Source organism: Drosophila rhopaloa, unplaced genomic scaffold (genome assembly GCF_018152115.1).
Source record: "Drosophila rhopaloa isolate 14029-0021.01 unplaced genomic scaffold, ASM1815211v1 contig_178, whole genome shotgun sequence".
NCBI lineage: Eukaryota > Metazoa > Arthropoda > Insecta > Diptera > Drosophilidae > Drosophila > Drosophila rhopaloa.
Window position 1 is genome coordinate 6,334,655 of NW_025335059.1, and position 15,755 is coordinate 6,350,409.

Genomic DNA, 15,755 nt, shown 5'->3' on the forward strand with positions numbered 1-15,755 from the left:
CCGCCACGTCCTCTGCGCCGCCATTCCCCTCTTTTTCTCCATCGGAGTGTCATTGTAATTGCAAATATCCGAGGCAGGGACAAAAAGATACGGCCACAGAATCTGGCGAGCTACTCGAGCATTTCGGCTACCCACGCCGCCAACTGAAAGATGTCAGAATTTGTGCATCATCCTTACTTTTTTGCATACATATAGACACAAGCAGCAGTATCAAGGGGAAATTGGCGCATTTAATTGCCCAGAAAGTGTCTGACCACAGTCACTTGACGTAATTGTTCTTGTTCCTCGATCACTTATGCTTGCCAAAAGTTTTCAGACAAAATTTAATCAAAATGAATTTCGTTTTGATTATTCCGATAAATGCAATTTGCATGCATTCTGTTCATTTTGTATCGTGTGCTAATTGAGTTGCGCTGCTGCACCACGTGACGTATGCGCAATATATTAGGCATACGCCCCGTTTAATTCAGGCAGCACGATCGACGAAAGCTCTTCGTTTAGCAGCCAATAAAGCGATGGAGAGTTTTTATTGCTTTTTATGAGCTAAGGAATGCCCTTTGCCGGGAAATTCCGAAAGGCTTTTCGTTGTGGAGAAACTATAAAATATTTTGAGCTGCTATATGAATATCTGCCATTGTGTGTAACAAAAAAACCAAAAGAGTAATTATTAATATTTTAAATCATAAAAAAACTCAGGAAGCTATTACCAAATATCTTAATTATTTAAAACATTCTTTCCTTAATTTCGAACTATTATTTTTTAACATTTTCAAGCCATTCCCTGACATAATTACCTGTTTCGCCATAAAATTTGAATCTTGAACACGATACCACTTTAAAATATTGCATATGTTTAATAAAAAACAAGAAACGAAAGCTAACTTCGGGCGGAGCCGAAGTTGATATACCCTTGCAGAATACTCTGTAAATTATATTCTCCAAAATTATTCATATGATGCATTCTTAATACTCATAAAAAATCCCAACTTCCTAACTTTAAAAACACCAAAGTTATGGCATTTCCGATCAATCAGTTATATGGCAGCTATAGGATATAGTCGGCCGATCCTTATGAAATTTGGTATGTCGGATTGATTGGCCAAATATAAAACCCATAGAAAATCCCAACTTCCTAACTTGACAAACACCAAAGTTATGGCATTTCCGATCAATCAGTTATATGGCAGCTATAGGATATAGCCGGCCGATCCCGGCCGTTCCGACTTATATACTGCGTGCAAAGGAAAGAGGGGTGTGTGCAAAGTTTGAATTCGATATCTTTAAAACTGAGAGACTAGTTCGCGTAGAAACAGACAGACGGACAGACGGACAGACGGACAGACAGACGGACAGACGGACAGACGGACAGACGGACAGACGGACATGGCTATATCAACTCAGGAGGTGATCCTGATCAAGAATATATATACTTTATAGGGTCGGAGATGTCTCCTTCACTGCGTTGCACACTTTTGACCAAAATTATAATACCCTCTGCAAGGGTATAATAAGGAACTGAAAACCCCATTCTAAACCTCAGTTAAAACTCTTTCGGTGTAAATTTGCCAAAGAACTGAAGAAAAATCTGTGGCAAAAGACAATAGCAACGCGATGAGAGCTGAAGATTCTTGTAAAAGTCATTCAAAATCGAATAGTTGGCTCAGCCCACGGCGGATTTCAACAATCGAAGACAGCCTCTCGAGTGGCGGACAGCGGAGCACTTGAAAGTTGAAAACCCAAGCCCGATCGAGTGGCTGCTGGTGCCCCTTGGCTAGATTCCAGATTATGGCCACTGGCCAGGGGCACCCACAGTTTTCAACCGCGTAACTGTAGTCGTTACAAGCGTTGGCTGTCGTTGATTCAGTATTGGAACATTGGAGGGCAACCAGCTGTACTGAGAAAAAATATCTCAAAATAAATTATATTTGTTTATCAAATTTTGGCATTCAACTTTGCATAACAGGTAATCTGTTGGTTGTATGTAAATATATTGGTTTAAAAGGTTTTTGCACTCAAAACATGCTTCCTATACTATCTGATAGGGAAATATACAAATTTGTCCTTCAGTGTTAACTTAAAAAAAATCCCAGATTTTCAATGTAAGTTTTTTCAACTAGAATTATAATTTAATTTTTAAAAATTTTGATAAGTTTCGATTTATTTTCTGTTACTTGATCCCTTAAATTTAAATCTTGGACGTAAATAAACTAATTACTACTAGGATAAGCGCCTTATGCTTAAACATAACATGCAAAATACAACATTATAGGACAACATTATAGAATTTTCCTTTTGTGTAGTTATTTTTTTCCATGTAAAGAGATTGACTGAGAAGTAGTTGAGGATGACATCATCATGACCTGCTAACGAGTGGCAATTCCAATTCACCTCAGATCATAACTCAGCCCATGTTATGGGGGCCTCTTTTGCGCCCGCCTTTCCCCAACCCGCCACGCCCCTCTCCAGAAAAATATCTGATAGGCGCGAGCGCAGTCGGCTAATTTCATTTGTCGCCTTTTACACTATTTCGCACTTCTTGGCCGCCCACACGCTGCTCGACACAGTTTCGCACTAATGTCTGCATCCCTGTTGCCCCTGCCCCGCCCCTGCCCCGCCCCTGCCCCGCCCCTGTTTACTAGCCCCCTTTCCCCTGCCCCTCACCCCCTCGGTTGCACATGGGCGGGTAAAACGGCATAAACAGTTTTGCGTGTGGGCGTTCTATTCCTGGCCGTCGACTGAACTGCACGCACTGCAAGGCAATTAACACATTTGTATCTGACAAATGTAAAATGTATCTTTTGGTGCAACATCCCCCCAACCCCTTCCGCCTGCCGCTGGATGGACTCTTGTGCCGCTGCTTAATAATGCATTTCTCTAAAAATATCCCCTCAATGAGTGACAAGTTAAATTATTATATCTGCTGGCCCGCTGGTCGCCATGTAAACGCCTTGGAAATTTGCACATTTTTTATTTTTCCATGCAATTATAAATCAGAGTGGGACGCGTTTAACAAACGCCTCACAACAATGAAGTGGTAAACAAATTAATTAAGAAAGGATGAGGCAAAATGTGTTAATAGAATTTTGAATTATTTAATGCCCAAGTTTTCGCTAGGCGATTTTTACCTAACTCATTTTGTATGTGGTATTTATTTAGATAAAGCTCAACCTTATATTTTAAAAATCGTTGTTTGGTATTCGCTGAGATGTTGTAATTAATAAAAAAAACCTTTATATAATAACTTTTTTTAACAGCCTCTTAGGCCATTTTAACGGACTTTAATGGACCCAATACCTATAACCGAAACCTAATTAAGCAGGCAACCATTTGATTTAGCTCCACAAACACGTGCATAAATCAATTTAGCGAACCCATTACCCTAATATCCCTCACTCCCACAACTTACCCCACCAGAGTTATCCGGCTTCGTGACCCAGATAGGCCCGGCTATTAGCCATTAGCTATTTTCCCGTGCCCAGTACCCAGTACCCAGTCCCAGCACCAGTAACCTCCTACAGTTGACCTTGCTCAACTTTTCGCTGGCTTTTTTTTTTTTATATTTATTTTTTTTGCGATCCAAGCCAAGCCTCAAGCCAAAGGCTAAATGGAGTTTTTGGCCTCAACTTACAGGCCGCGCTTAATCAATCATGATCTGGCGTGGCTGTATCTGTATCTGTATCTATGGCTCTGGTTGTAGCTGTATCTGTAACCGGCGACCTTCATCTTTTACAAGCTGGCCAAACCTTTGGCAAACGCTTTTGGTCAGGCTGATTCATTAAAGCCGCTGTTGTTGTTGCTGCTACTCAAAGTTTACTTTGCGGCATTTTGCACATTTGACCATTGAGTCAAGGTGAACCACGAACGCGCTAATCTTGATCTCGTTTGCCTTCTGCAAGTGTCTATCTGTATCTGTGCACCGGTATCGGTGTCTATGTATCTGTGTGCATTAGTAAATTTGATATATTCATTTTGGTTATCTGAACAAACGCATCTCCTCTGCTGCGATTTTCATTGATTTATGACCGCTCTGCTTTATTGAAGGGCAGAAATATGCGAGTAAATAAAAATGTATCTGTATTTTTTCATCTCTTAAATCGTATACAAGTTTAATTAAAACTGCCCTAAACATAAAGCGAAATATTTGTAAAAATATGTTATTTTTAATTTATTCTTAAAATTAAATTTTGACTACCAATTCCTATTTTAATAGATATAAGATTAGATTATATTTTAAAAATACATCAATCAAGAACCTTACAAATTAAACATTTATGTTTAAAAATGACAGAAGATTATTTAATATTTTCTCTATACATCTAAAAATAATTCATATACATTTTCGAACCATCCTTGGATTTTGAAAATCCAATTTCGAACTTGTTATAAGCTTTTCGGCCTGCCTCTGGGCCCAAAAAAAATCATAATGATTGTGTAAAAATTTGGGCTATCTTTTGCTGACAGATACGGATACAGAACCCGTGTAATGACCATGTGGGCGCTCATTATTTCTAGCCAGGTTTTTTTCGCGTTCGTTGAACTCGCAACGGTAAATTTACAACGCTCACAACAACAACCTACGCCAACATGTAAAGTTCTAAAGCAAAAGATAAACAGCAAAGCGAAAATTGAAAAACTAGCAGCAACAAAAACGAGAAGATCAACAAACGTCAAACGTCAGCGGCAGGCAACAACAAATATCAACAAACTACTTTGTATTTATAATTATTATCGCAACTCGAGTGGCTGTGTGCGTTCGCTCGCGTATCTCACGGATACTCACATACTCGTTCGGCTTTGCGCAAACTATTTAGAACGTGTAAATTGAACAGAAAAAGCAGAAAAAAAAACTATTTCGCTTACAGCTGAACGTTGAGCGCGGGCAGAGCAGTCGGCAGCGCTGCCGGCGTCGCCGTCTCGCACGATAAGGCGCCACTAACTGAAAGTTGAAGGCCATTACTGATACGCCCCGTGCGCCTCATAAGTATTTTTTACTTTTTTTCTTCGTCTTTATACCCTTGCAAAAGGTGTTTACGTTTTCGTTTGGTGTTTGTAGCTCAGTAAAAATGAACAGATCTTTTTCATCAGATTTCTTTTTTAACGAGAAATGTAACGGATCAAACAATTTTTATCAAAGAAGTTGGTTCATACTATTTTAAACTCTAACTGACATAAAAACGATCGGAGCTAATTTATAAAACTTGAAAATTATTTATTTGATCTTTTTGCCATTTGATTTTCCAAGGTAAAAGAACATCTTGTTAATTAATTAAATAATTCTTAACATCGGAACGACATATACCTATACTAACAGAAAAAAAGCAGACTTTATAAGGGGATGTCTAAAATATGATTTACAAATTATAATCTTTTTGTAAGGCAATGTTACATGATTAAATAAAAGCCTGTCGAAAATATCTTTAAGCTGTCACAGACTTAATTGATTAAAAGTATAAGGGAATAATTAATTCGACTTCTTTATCTGCTTTTATTTGCTTACTGAGTGACTGGCAGTTAGCGTTGATTATCTAAGTTGATGCGTGACAAAATGTTTTTTTTTTCACATTAAATTTTTTTTCTTCTACCTCTTATCTGTATCTTGGGTTTGTATCTGCATCTTGATATTGATTCGCTTAGCGTTACAGCAACACGTTTTAGCTGATGTTGAGCGGCATTTAACATATTGCGCAATTTGCTGATCACACCGCCCCCGCCCCCCGGCCACGCCCACTCGCTGACTCGCTTACTGATAAGCGCTAAAATATTTTTAAACAATTTACGTAAGCGCAACGCTACTGTTGTTTGAAAGTAAAAGTTCTCATTAATTAAACAGAACAATCGGAGAAGCGGCAACAAAAACTCGAGCGGCAACAACATTGTTTGCATTCATAGCAAATTTGCATTGAAAGCGCAAGTGTAAATAAAAACTGCAATCGCATGCAACGCCGACGTCGACGTTGACGTCGACTGCACTGCTGCCCGTCAACGAAAACGAAATTGAATGAAAAAATAAAAATTATAAAAAGCACAATACGTCGAAATTGCTTGGCTTGTGTTTTTTTAACGTTGGCGCCGGCGCTGGCTACGTTGCGTTCTATTTTTTTTTGTAACTTCAACTTTGTAAATAAATGGAGAATAAAGTTATTTAAGAAAAAATGAAAGCTAGAATGACACAATTAAAAGGCAGCTGCGTAAGAGAGATTTTATATATATATACAAAATGATTTATGGACAGCAAAAGTTTATTCTGTGACAGCCTCAAAACCGGATTAAAAAAAACAAAATTTTAAAGGATTGTACTTGTTTATTATAGTTGATTTCAAACTATTAAAAAAAAACATTTTATTTTGAGATATACATGACATTTTGTATGTAATCGATTAATAATCAACTTCTTAAACCGAAATAACATAAAGAGTGAATTTGACTAAATTCCAACATGTTCCTTTTGGGTTAATTATTTGCAGACTTTATTTTCTTTTCTACGAATCATTTTATTCTGCATTAAGTGACAGTTAAAAATGAAATAACGTTGCCTTAAAGCAGTAAACAGCCAAAAAGTACATAAATTTGACAACGTTTATACAAGTTTGATAAAAACGTAATCCTTACAAAGACGGCTGTCTTACTTCTTTCACTTCGTTGAATCAGTGTTTTACTGTATTGACTGGCAATAAATATTGGGTTTCCCTTTGTTATTTTGGGCACAATTATTTATTTTCGTTGTATAATTCATCCATAAATTATTTCTTATCAAGTAACTATAAAAATAAGTAAAATAAATTCATAAATTTATAAAAATTATTTAAGTTTCTATATTTATCATTAAAAACTACAATCATGTAGAAAATATAGATCGATATAAAACACGTAATTGAAACATACCCCTAACAACTTACAGTGGATAAGTACACAAATACTAAAGAGTTTTGAAACCCTTTTAAAAAATACATGATGGCAAAAGAATGCAAAAAGTTGTGGGTCATTGAAATTGAAAGTTCACTTTTAAGGTGATGTTAGTTTACTTGGGCTTCGATTAAAAGCAAATCAAACAAAGAAAGAGCAGATGGTGGGCGGAGAAGAGAGGGAGATAGAAGATCGCCAATAAAAAATGCTTACGACAGCGGCCCCACACGCACACACGCTGTAATTGTTATTATTTCCACAGCATATATATTTGTACGTATACCCAACTGATCTAATCTCTCTCGCACGCGCGCACCCACTCTCGCTCCCGCTTTCTCTCTGTACCCCACTCTCTTTTCTCTATCCAGCCGCATCTCCCCTCTCATTTACTCGCTGTGGGGTGCCTCTTTCTCACGGTCAAAATTCAGTTTGCAAAAAAGTTCTTTGACGTTTTGTTTATTTATTTTGTTAAGCGCTAAGCGTCGCCGGCAAAAGCTTAAAGCTTACTCTTTCACTGGTTTTCCCTCTCATTTTTACTGGGTATTCGTAGAACTCAAGGGTATATCTGGCATCTGGTATTGCCAGATTTTTATTTTATTTATAAAATCATTTATTAGTACTTTTGTTTAAGGAATATCATAATTAGTCTATTTATTTTTGATTGTTTCTTTGATCAAGTCTGCTTTCTATTTAATGTCTAAATGTACAACTGGTTCTGAATTTTAGGGTTTTTGTTAGCATTTACCGGGTATGTGATAGCTGAACGACTCCTCTGTATATCATACATATTAAATTTAACATGGGGGCTGCGACGCATTAGAAAGCAAAAGTGCTTCTTATCAAATTCCTCAATTGCACGCCATATTTTTTGCTGTACCCCCCGTTTACCCCACTAGAACTTTGACCAAAGGCCGTTAAGATTAGGCTGGATTCCAGGCAATTGTAATAAAGAAATATCAACATCAATTCTATTCTAAGGCAGCTCTGTAAGTGGGTGTGAGGGCTCCATAAATTTTGCGAATGATAAGCCACAAATACCATCCATTATGCCACCAAACCCATCTCTCGGTCTGTCAAGCAAATTTGCATGGATTGCTCGTCTATTTGGCCGAGTAATTAACAGTTAGCCAGCAGCCAAACATGGCGGCAACATGGCAAAATGGCAATTAACACTCTAATACAGATGCAACTGTGGAGTTTGGCACCGCAGCAACACACATCGTGCGGTTTGTTATCAGGCACCGGAAATGCAATAAATAATTGAGAACAGCCCCGAGCGTTCGGCAATTGTAATGAGCAATTGTGTTCAATGACAAATTATCATTGGTATTTCTTGTATAAACATAGCACACGCCCACAAAATTTGGGCTAGTGCGGCGATAACGATAACGAGACGGGCTCAAAAAGCCAATTGCTTCCGTTTCCGCTTCCGGTTCCGTTTCCGTTTCTGTTTCGGGAACAATTTACAAAAATAATTGCAAAGGGAATATTTTGACAAAATATTAATCAAGATTAAGAATTAACAGTCATCCGTCCACTTTGGTTCCTTATATGTACATACAAATGTTCTTCTTGGAATCTGTAAAAATTGTGAACTATCGACTTGTACAAATACGTCAAAGATTGGTTTTGAATTATAACCTTATCTCGACGTGACATTCCAAGTTACTTGAAGATTAATAAACCAATAATTAGCTCAAGTTGTCATAACTTGAATAAATAATATATCTTTACAGATGTTAAATAATAATAAAAAGTTATCATCCGTAAGATAAATTATCAAAATATTATAATGGATACTAAAGAATATTTAAATTACAGATGATGAATACATAATAAAAACCAAACAATAATTAAATATCCAATTAACTTAAAAAGCCGAATGGATGTTTTGCTGTTTTAATGTATTTTGAGTATTTAAAAATTCAATATTTAGCCACATACTTATGCAATTATTTTCTGCATTACAGGTACAACACTGACCAAGGAGCGATGGACCAGCAATTCTGCTTGCGCTGGAACAATCATCCCACAAATCTGACCGGCGTGCTCACCTCACTGCTGCAGCGGGAGGCGCTATGCGATGTCACGCTCGCCTGCGAGGGCGAAACAGTCAAGGTGGGTCAATCGAATCCCAATTATTTATATTTGAAACCTAACTTATTTTCCAATCCCTTTGCAGGCTCACCAAACCATTTTGTCAGCCTGCAGCCCGTACTTCGAGACGATTTTCCTACAGAACCAGCATCCACATCCCATCATCTACTTGAAAGATGTCAGATACTCAGAGATGCGCTCTCTGCTCGACTTCATGTACAAGGGCGAAGTCAACGTGGGTCAGAGTTCGCTGCCCATGTTTCTCAAAACGGCCGAGAGCCTGCAGGTGTGTTTTCATCTCGAAATTTAAATATATTTTGTTAAATGGATACCCTTTTTTACTTAGAAAGAGTAAAGAAAGATTTATTTAAAATATGCTGCTTAGGTTAAATAAATTTGTTAAGCCTTTAATTTTGAAGACATTGTTTAAAATATTGTTTTATATTACATTTTTTATACAAGCGATCATTCATAAAACATAAAACAAACCTATTTTATATGTGCAATAGAGGCTCTTTTTCAAAATTGAGATAAAGAAATTCTTCCCGTTTATCGTAGTTTATCACATGTACATAAGGCATTCCAGAAAAAATTATTTGGAAAAATTGCGTTTTCACATTTCCAGCTAAATCACTCATACGTACAGTTGCCTTCAATCAAAAAAATTATTCTGACATTACGTGTTGTGTTAGTAATTTTAACGGAAACTTTGAGATCATTCCACAACGCCTAGACCTTAAAAAAATGTTGTAGGTTTTGAACAAATTTTTTGCACACCAAAATCGACACAATTAAGCTTTGAAAGTTCGTTTTTTTTTAAACCCCTATGTTCGTTCTATTTCAATATATTTAACAAATTTAATGATGTACGGGTCTTCAATATGGACTTTGAATTGCTCTGCTTACTTTCTTTGTTTAATTCAAAATAGAAACTTGGGAATACCCGAAGCTATAATACTTTGTTATGAAATTCTAATATAATATAATTTCGGTACTTTTGCAGGTGCGTGGTCTCACAGATAACAACAATCTGAATTACCGCTCCGACTGCGACAAGCTGCGCGATTCGGCGGCCAGTTCGCCGACCGGCCGTGGGCCGAGTAATTATGCAGGCGGCGCTGGAGGCGTGGCCGATGCGATGCGCGAATCCCGCGACTCCCTGCGCTCCCGCTGCGAACGGGATCTGCGCGACGAGCTGACGCAGCGCAGCAGCAGCAGCATGAGCGAGCGCAGCTCGGCGGCAGCAGCGGCGGCGGCGGCAGCAGCGGCGGTAGCGGCCGCCGGCGGTAATGTCAATGCGGCCGCCGTCGCCCTCGGGCTGACCACGCCCAGCGGCGGCGAACGATCTCCGAGCGTCGGCAGTGCCAGTGCAGCGGCAGCGGCGGCGGCGGTGGCTGCGGCGGTTGCAGCGGCCGCCAATCGAAGTGCCAGCGCCGACGGATGCAGCGATCGCGGCAGCGAACGGGGCACGCTTGAGCGGACCGATAGTCGCGATGATTTGTTGCAATTGGATTATAGCAACAAGGATAATAACAATAGCAACAGCAGCAGTACCGGCAACAACAATAATAATAATAACAACAACAACAACAATAATAGCAGCAGCAACAACAACAATAGGGAGCGCAACAACAGCAGAGAGCGTGAGCGAGAGAGGGAGCGGGAAAGAGAGCGTGAGCGGGACAGGGACAGGGAGCTGTCCACCACGCCGGTGGAGCAGCTGAGTAGTAGTAAGCGCAGACGTAAGAACTCATCATCCAACTGTGATAACTCGCTGTCCTCGAGCCACCAGGACAGGCACTACCCGCAGGACTCTCAGGTGAGCGATCAATGCATATTTTTAATATTCAACGTATGATCGAAAACCTCTAATGAAATTATTTGAATACGTATACTTAATGTTCAAATACTTGTCATTACGTATACGCAATGGTGTGCAGTATATATATAATAAAATTATTTATAAATTATTGTATAACGTAAATAATTATAAAATACATAAGTATTATATTTATATCAAATATTTTAAAAATAAATAGTTAAAAAATAGAAAGGAGTCCAAAATAACTCTTTTATTCATTTAGTTGTCTTCTCTTCCTAACTCTACATGCACTGAAAATACTCAATTACTACTAATTTTGATATATCCAGGTTTTTAACTTTTTATTTATTATTTTTAATTTTCTAATTTGTATTTTGAAGGTGTGTGTGGTTTTCAATTGATGTGGTAAATTGTTCCAAGAACGAAACGTACATACAATAAAGTGCTTCTCTGAATACGAATGTCTAATTTTTTGCCAGATTAAAGTATGTGTTCTGTATAACGCACTGAAAATCAACAATAACAAAAATTAGCTTTCTATAATTTTGTGCAACAATAAAAGTTTTTGACCTTTTTAATTAAAATACAAATATATTCCCTTTTAAACAATCTCTCCAACTATACGAATTTAAACCAATATTTGGTATATGTATAATTTTGAAACGTTTTAAAAAGGAACATTTATTTATTTTTTTGTTTATTAAAGCATTGTTATAAAATAATTTGAAAAATAAACATGCGCAGGGTTCTGCATAAAATATAAGCTTAGGCCTTCCGTGTATATTTAATTGTTTAATTGGACAGCTCATTGCCCTCGTAATTAAATTACCTCTGTTTCTGGTTTTTCTTATTTGCCACAAACATACCTAAACAATTGCCAGCTCAGTCAGTCAGTCAGCTATTCCGCATTTGATATTTAAAACATTGTTTTTTTGCGGCTTGTGCTTTAATTGCCTGACAATTAAAATTAATTAGAAATTATCTCACATCCAAACATTCAGCAAATGTATATTAGTTACAACATAATTATGTTATTAAATTAAATGGTAAATTTGTCGTAGAGTTTTAATAGTCTTGCAACTTTTTTGTAATTTAATTAACACATATCCTATTTAAAATGAATTGTATTCACATAAACCCCTTGAATTTTTTTGGCTTACCATTTCAGCTTTAAACTATGTATAGATTTTAGTTTTATTAATATACATAGTGCCCACGAAAATCGTTTTTAGAACTGAAATAATAACAAGATATAATTTATGCTCGGTTTAATGGCTTGATTACATTTTGGTTTTTACATACCCTTTTCCAGTCCTGTGTACATGGTATATAATTTATTGCTCCGAAATTGAGTTATCTTTTACAAAGTGTAGAAAACCAAACAATAATTTAAACATTTCCATTGCAATAAATAAAAATGTCTTTTTAGGGGGTAATTATTTCTGGTTTTGTAAGTAAATGTTTAATGGCTTTATTATAATAATAACTCCCTATTTTTAACTACAAAATGTTCATATTTACTAAATATTTAAATTAATATTGCTCACCAGTCGTAGGTAACTAAAATCGGGAAAAACCCATTCACGTTGAAAAGTGTAGTACATATCTTTTAGATAAACCTATCTTTATTATGCATTCCACCATCCCCGCGCTTGGCCTTCGTGGCGTATTGCCAAAAGCTTGGCAAACTTTTGGCTTATCGGTCGGCGGGTGGTGGCAGTAAAAAGCGAACAAACAAACAATTTATGTTTGGCATTTGCGATACGATGATGGGCACACGCTCCACTCGCTCACATGACTGCGGTATCAGCTGTGGGCCACTGATCTGCGATCAAATAGTGCTGTGCTGGTGTTTTTGGCAGCTATTTCTGCTATTTTTGGCCCTTATCAGGAAGTGTTAAGTTTTTTTGGGTAAGGCACGTGCCGCTCTCCCTGTCTTTTGGACTCTCTATTTCTCTTTAATTTTCACACGTGCTGTAAAGGTGGTGTTTTGTTTACGCTTTTAGAGTTTAGTTTTATAAATCTTAGTGTTATATTTTAAATATTAAAGGCTTTCGTAAATATTTGTGACATAAATTGATTCTTTAACAAAATCAAATTATTAAACCAAATTCTAATTTGTATAAGGAATATTAATTCTTAATAAAAGACGGATGACTAAACATTTTTATAAATTAATGCTACTAGTTTATGTAAAATAAAGTTTTATAGCTGTCTAATATCTTTTAAGCATTCCATTGGCTAGGTATAAAGTCCGCAAAATTCTTCGGTTATACATTCTAGTAATTAATTTAAAGTTTTTGGAACAATGAAAGTTTATTTATAAGGTTAAAATGTAAGATTTAAATATTTTGTAGATACATTTTTGAAAATATTTCTTTCATTTAGAGTTATTACAGCTAAGAGTATTTAAGTGTTTGCTAACGAATTTTTAATTAATTTTTCAGGCCAACTTCAAGTCGAGTCCCGTGCCCAAGACGGGCGGCAGCACATCGGAGTCGGAGGACGCCGGCGGCCGCCACGACTCGCCGCTCTCGATGACCACCAGCGTCCACCTGGGCGGCGGTGGGGGCAATGTGGGCGCGGCCAGTGCCCTGAGCGGTCTGAGCCAGTCCTTGAGCATCAAGCAGGAGCTGATGGAAGCCCAACAGCAGCAGCAGCATCGCGAACACCACGTGGGCCTGCCGCCCGATTACTTGCCGGTAAGTCCAGTCAGTCAGTCGGTCAGTCAGATCAATTCAGATCAGAGCAGTCGATTGCATAGAGTACTTATCAATTTTGATTGAATTTCGATTATGATTTTGTTGCTGCATCGTTTAGTTTGTTAAGGTTTTTTCTTTTTTTGAACCGGTACGATGGTTCCAGCTACTAAACAAAACCTTTTTTAAAGCCTTTTTGTTGAATCATCTTTATACCTCTAAGCTAGCCAATTGCAAAATGCTTCCCAAAAATAGGACACAGCCAAGCTGCCCTTAAATTGTATTCTGTTAAAATATAAGTAAAATCTAAAGAAAATCTAGCAAAATGGGAGCAGAACGAAGGATTGGTGAATTGCGTTTAAATTGAATTTTCCAAATTCGAAGCGGAATATCGGCCAAAGAAAAAGAAAAAATCTCAACAATGCTGCGCCTCAAGCAAATGTAAAAGTAAAAAGTAAAGTAAAGTAAAGACCAGAAAATCCTTCCTTCTATCAGATCCATATTTTGCCAACACAAAATTTTCTCAATCCTGTGTGTAGATGAAAAAGTCAGAGGCGTTTTTAGGTAGCACTGGCAACAAGTCCATGCACCAAATGCTCCTGCATCAGGCGGTGGAGGCTCAGCTGAAGAGCTTGCAGCTCCATTACCAGAACGAGGGCTTGGACTCGGCCATGCAGAGATTGCTGGCCCAGCAGCAACATCAGGAGCAACAGCAGCATCAGCACAACCAGCCAGTGGGAAAATCCCTGAGCCCGGCAGCAACATCGGGATCTGGCGGCGGAAGTTCCCGGAAAAGTGGTCGCTTTCGGGCCAACTGGCTTTACCAATTCGAGTGGCTGCAATACGATGAGCGGGCCAATACCATGTTCTGCAGACACTGCCGCAAATGGAGTGGCGAGCTGGCCGATATACGCACCTCTTTTGTGGAGGGCAACTCAAATTTTCGCCTGGAGATCGTCAACCATCATAACAAATGCAAGTCGCATCGCTTGTGCTACGAACGTGAGCTGCAGGAGCAGCAGCAACATCCGACGCCCAGTGGAAGTGCCGGTGGCACCGTCAAGAGACCCTCCCCCGACATCATCACCATAAATGTGGGAAAGGACAGCACATAGAGATACAGGTCCTCAAAAAGGACCCCACACACCGCTCAGGATTAGCCTTAGGCCTTAGCATTAAGCTCTGTTAATCAAATAAATATACGAAAAATAAAATATTTTTAGAAACGTAAGAATTAATTAGCAGCTTGGAGTATAAAGCAATCTTCGGCAGAATTTTGCAATGGCAAAAATTGAACAATAAAATGAGCATCATCAATAAAGAAATTATTTCATTTAAAAAGCTTGGCAGCATTTTGCAATTGGTAAAAGATAACAAAAAGGCTAAAGAGTTTCATACAAATTTATATATTACAGAAAAATTATATTTTTGAGAACCCGAACCCGTAAAACCTCCTGAGAGTTTTTGTTAAACAATTATTACATTTTACTTATGATAGAAAAAAATGCATTTCAGAGTATTAGATAACTGACCAAATATAAATTGTGTTTCGCCCAATTAAGGTATTTAAGGTATATCTAGCCCTTACTTTTTTTTTTAAATTGTATTTGGTTTGTTAACCTAATTTTTAGAAACTGCAATAAGTTTTTAAATCGAAAATATTTACTTAAAACCAAAATTATTAATTCTAATTAATTAATTTACAAAAAAAGTTCCGAGAATTGAATAAATTGAGAAGAGAAATAAGAAGCGAACGTAGATTAGGATTGCATTTAGCTTCTTCGAAATTGTAGGCGACCCACTAGTACACTGAGATTTGTAGTACAGCATCTTGTTGGATTTACTATATCCCCTTTATCCTCTCTCCCAATTTCTTGCTGCAACCCAAGAGCGCTGCTCTGAAGCTGCACGCGGAGGATATGTCGACCCTGCTGACACAGCATGCTTTGCAAGCAGCAGATGCGCGGGACGAGCACAATGATGCCAAACAGCTGCAGCTGGACCAAACGGACAATATCGACGGTGAGTAGTTGACCGCTGAGCATTGCCATTTAGCCATTTAGCCTTAGCCAGAACCGAGCTAGCACCACTAAAACTACAACTACTACAAGTAAACCACACACAAAAGAATCTTCTTCTCTCTGAGCTTTTGAATACCTAACGCACTCGAAAACCGAAAGTATATCTTTCCCTATGTATCTATATATTGCGTATGTAATTTGTTATTAGCTTTT

At 37.9% G+C, this 15,755-nt stretch overlaps 1 protein-coding gene across 3 annotated transcripts in view; it reads left to right on the forward strand.

Annotated features, from left to right (window-relative positions):
- LOC108037294 (sex determination protein fruitless) overlaps positions 1–15,755 on the forward strand; it is a 116,792-nt gene that overhangs the window by 91,970 nt on the left and 9,067 nt on the right. For 2 of the 3 annotated variants that reach the window (XM_044459209.1, XM_044459208.1), the window contains exons 2-6: positions 8,874–9,021; positions 9,086–9,286; positions 10,004–10,819; positions 13,270–13,524; positions 15,411–15,543. In XM_044459209.1, the coding sequence (XP_044315144.1) occupies positions 8,874–9,021; positions 9,086–9,286; positions 10,004–10,819; positions 13,270–13,524; positions 15,411–15,543 (1,553 nt within the window). Of the gene's footprint in view, positions 1–8,873; positions 9,022–9,085; positions 9,287–10,003; positions 10,820–13,269; positions 13,525–14,060; positions 14,753–15,410; positions 15,544–15,755 lie in introns of those variants that run through there. The other variant, XM_044459210.1, reaches the window with a different exon arrangement.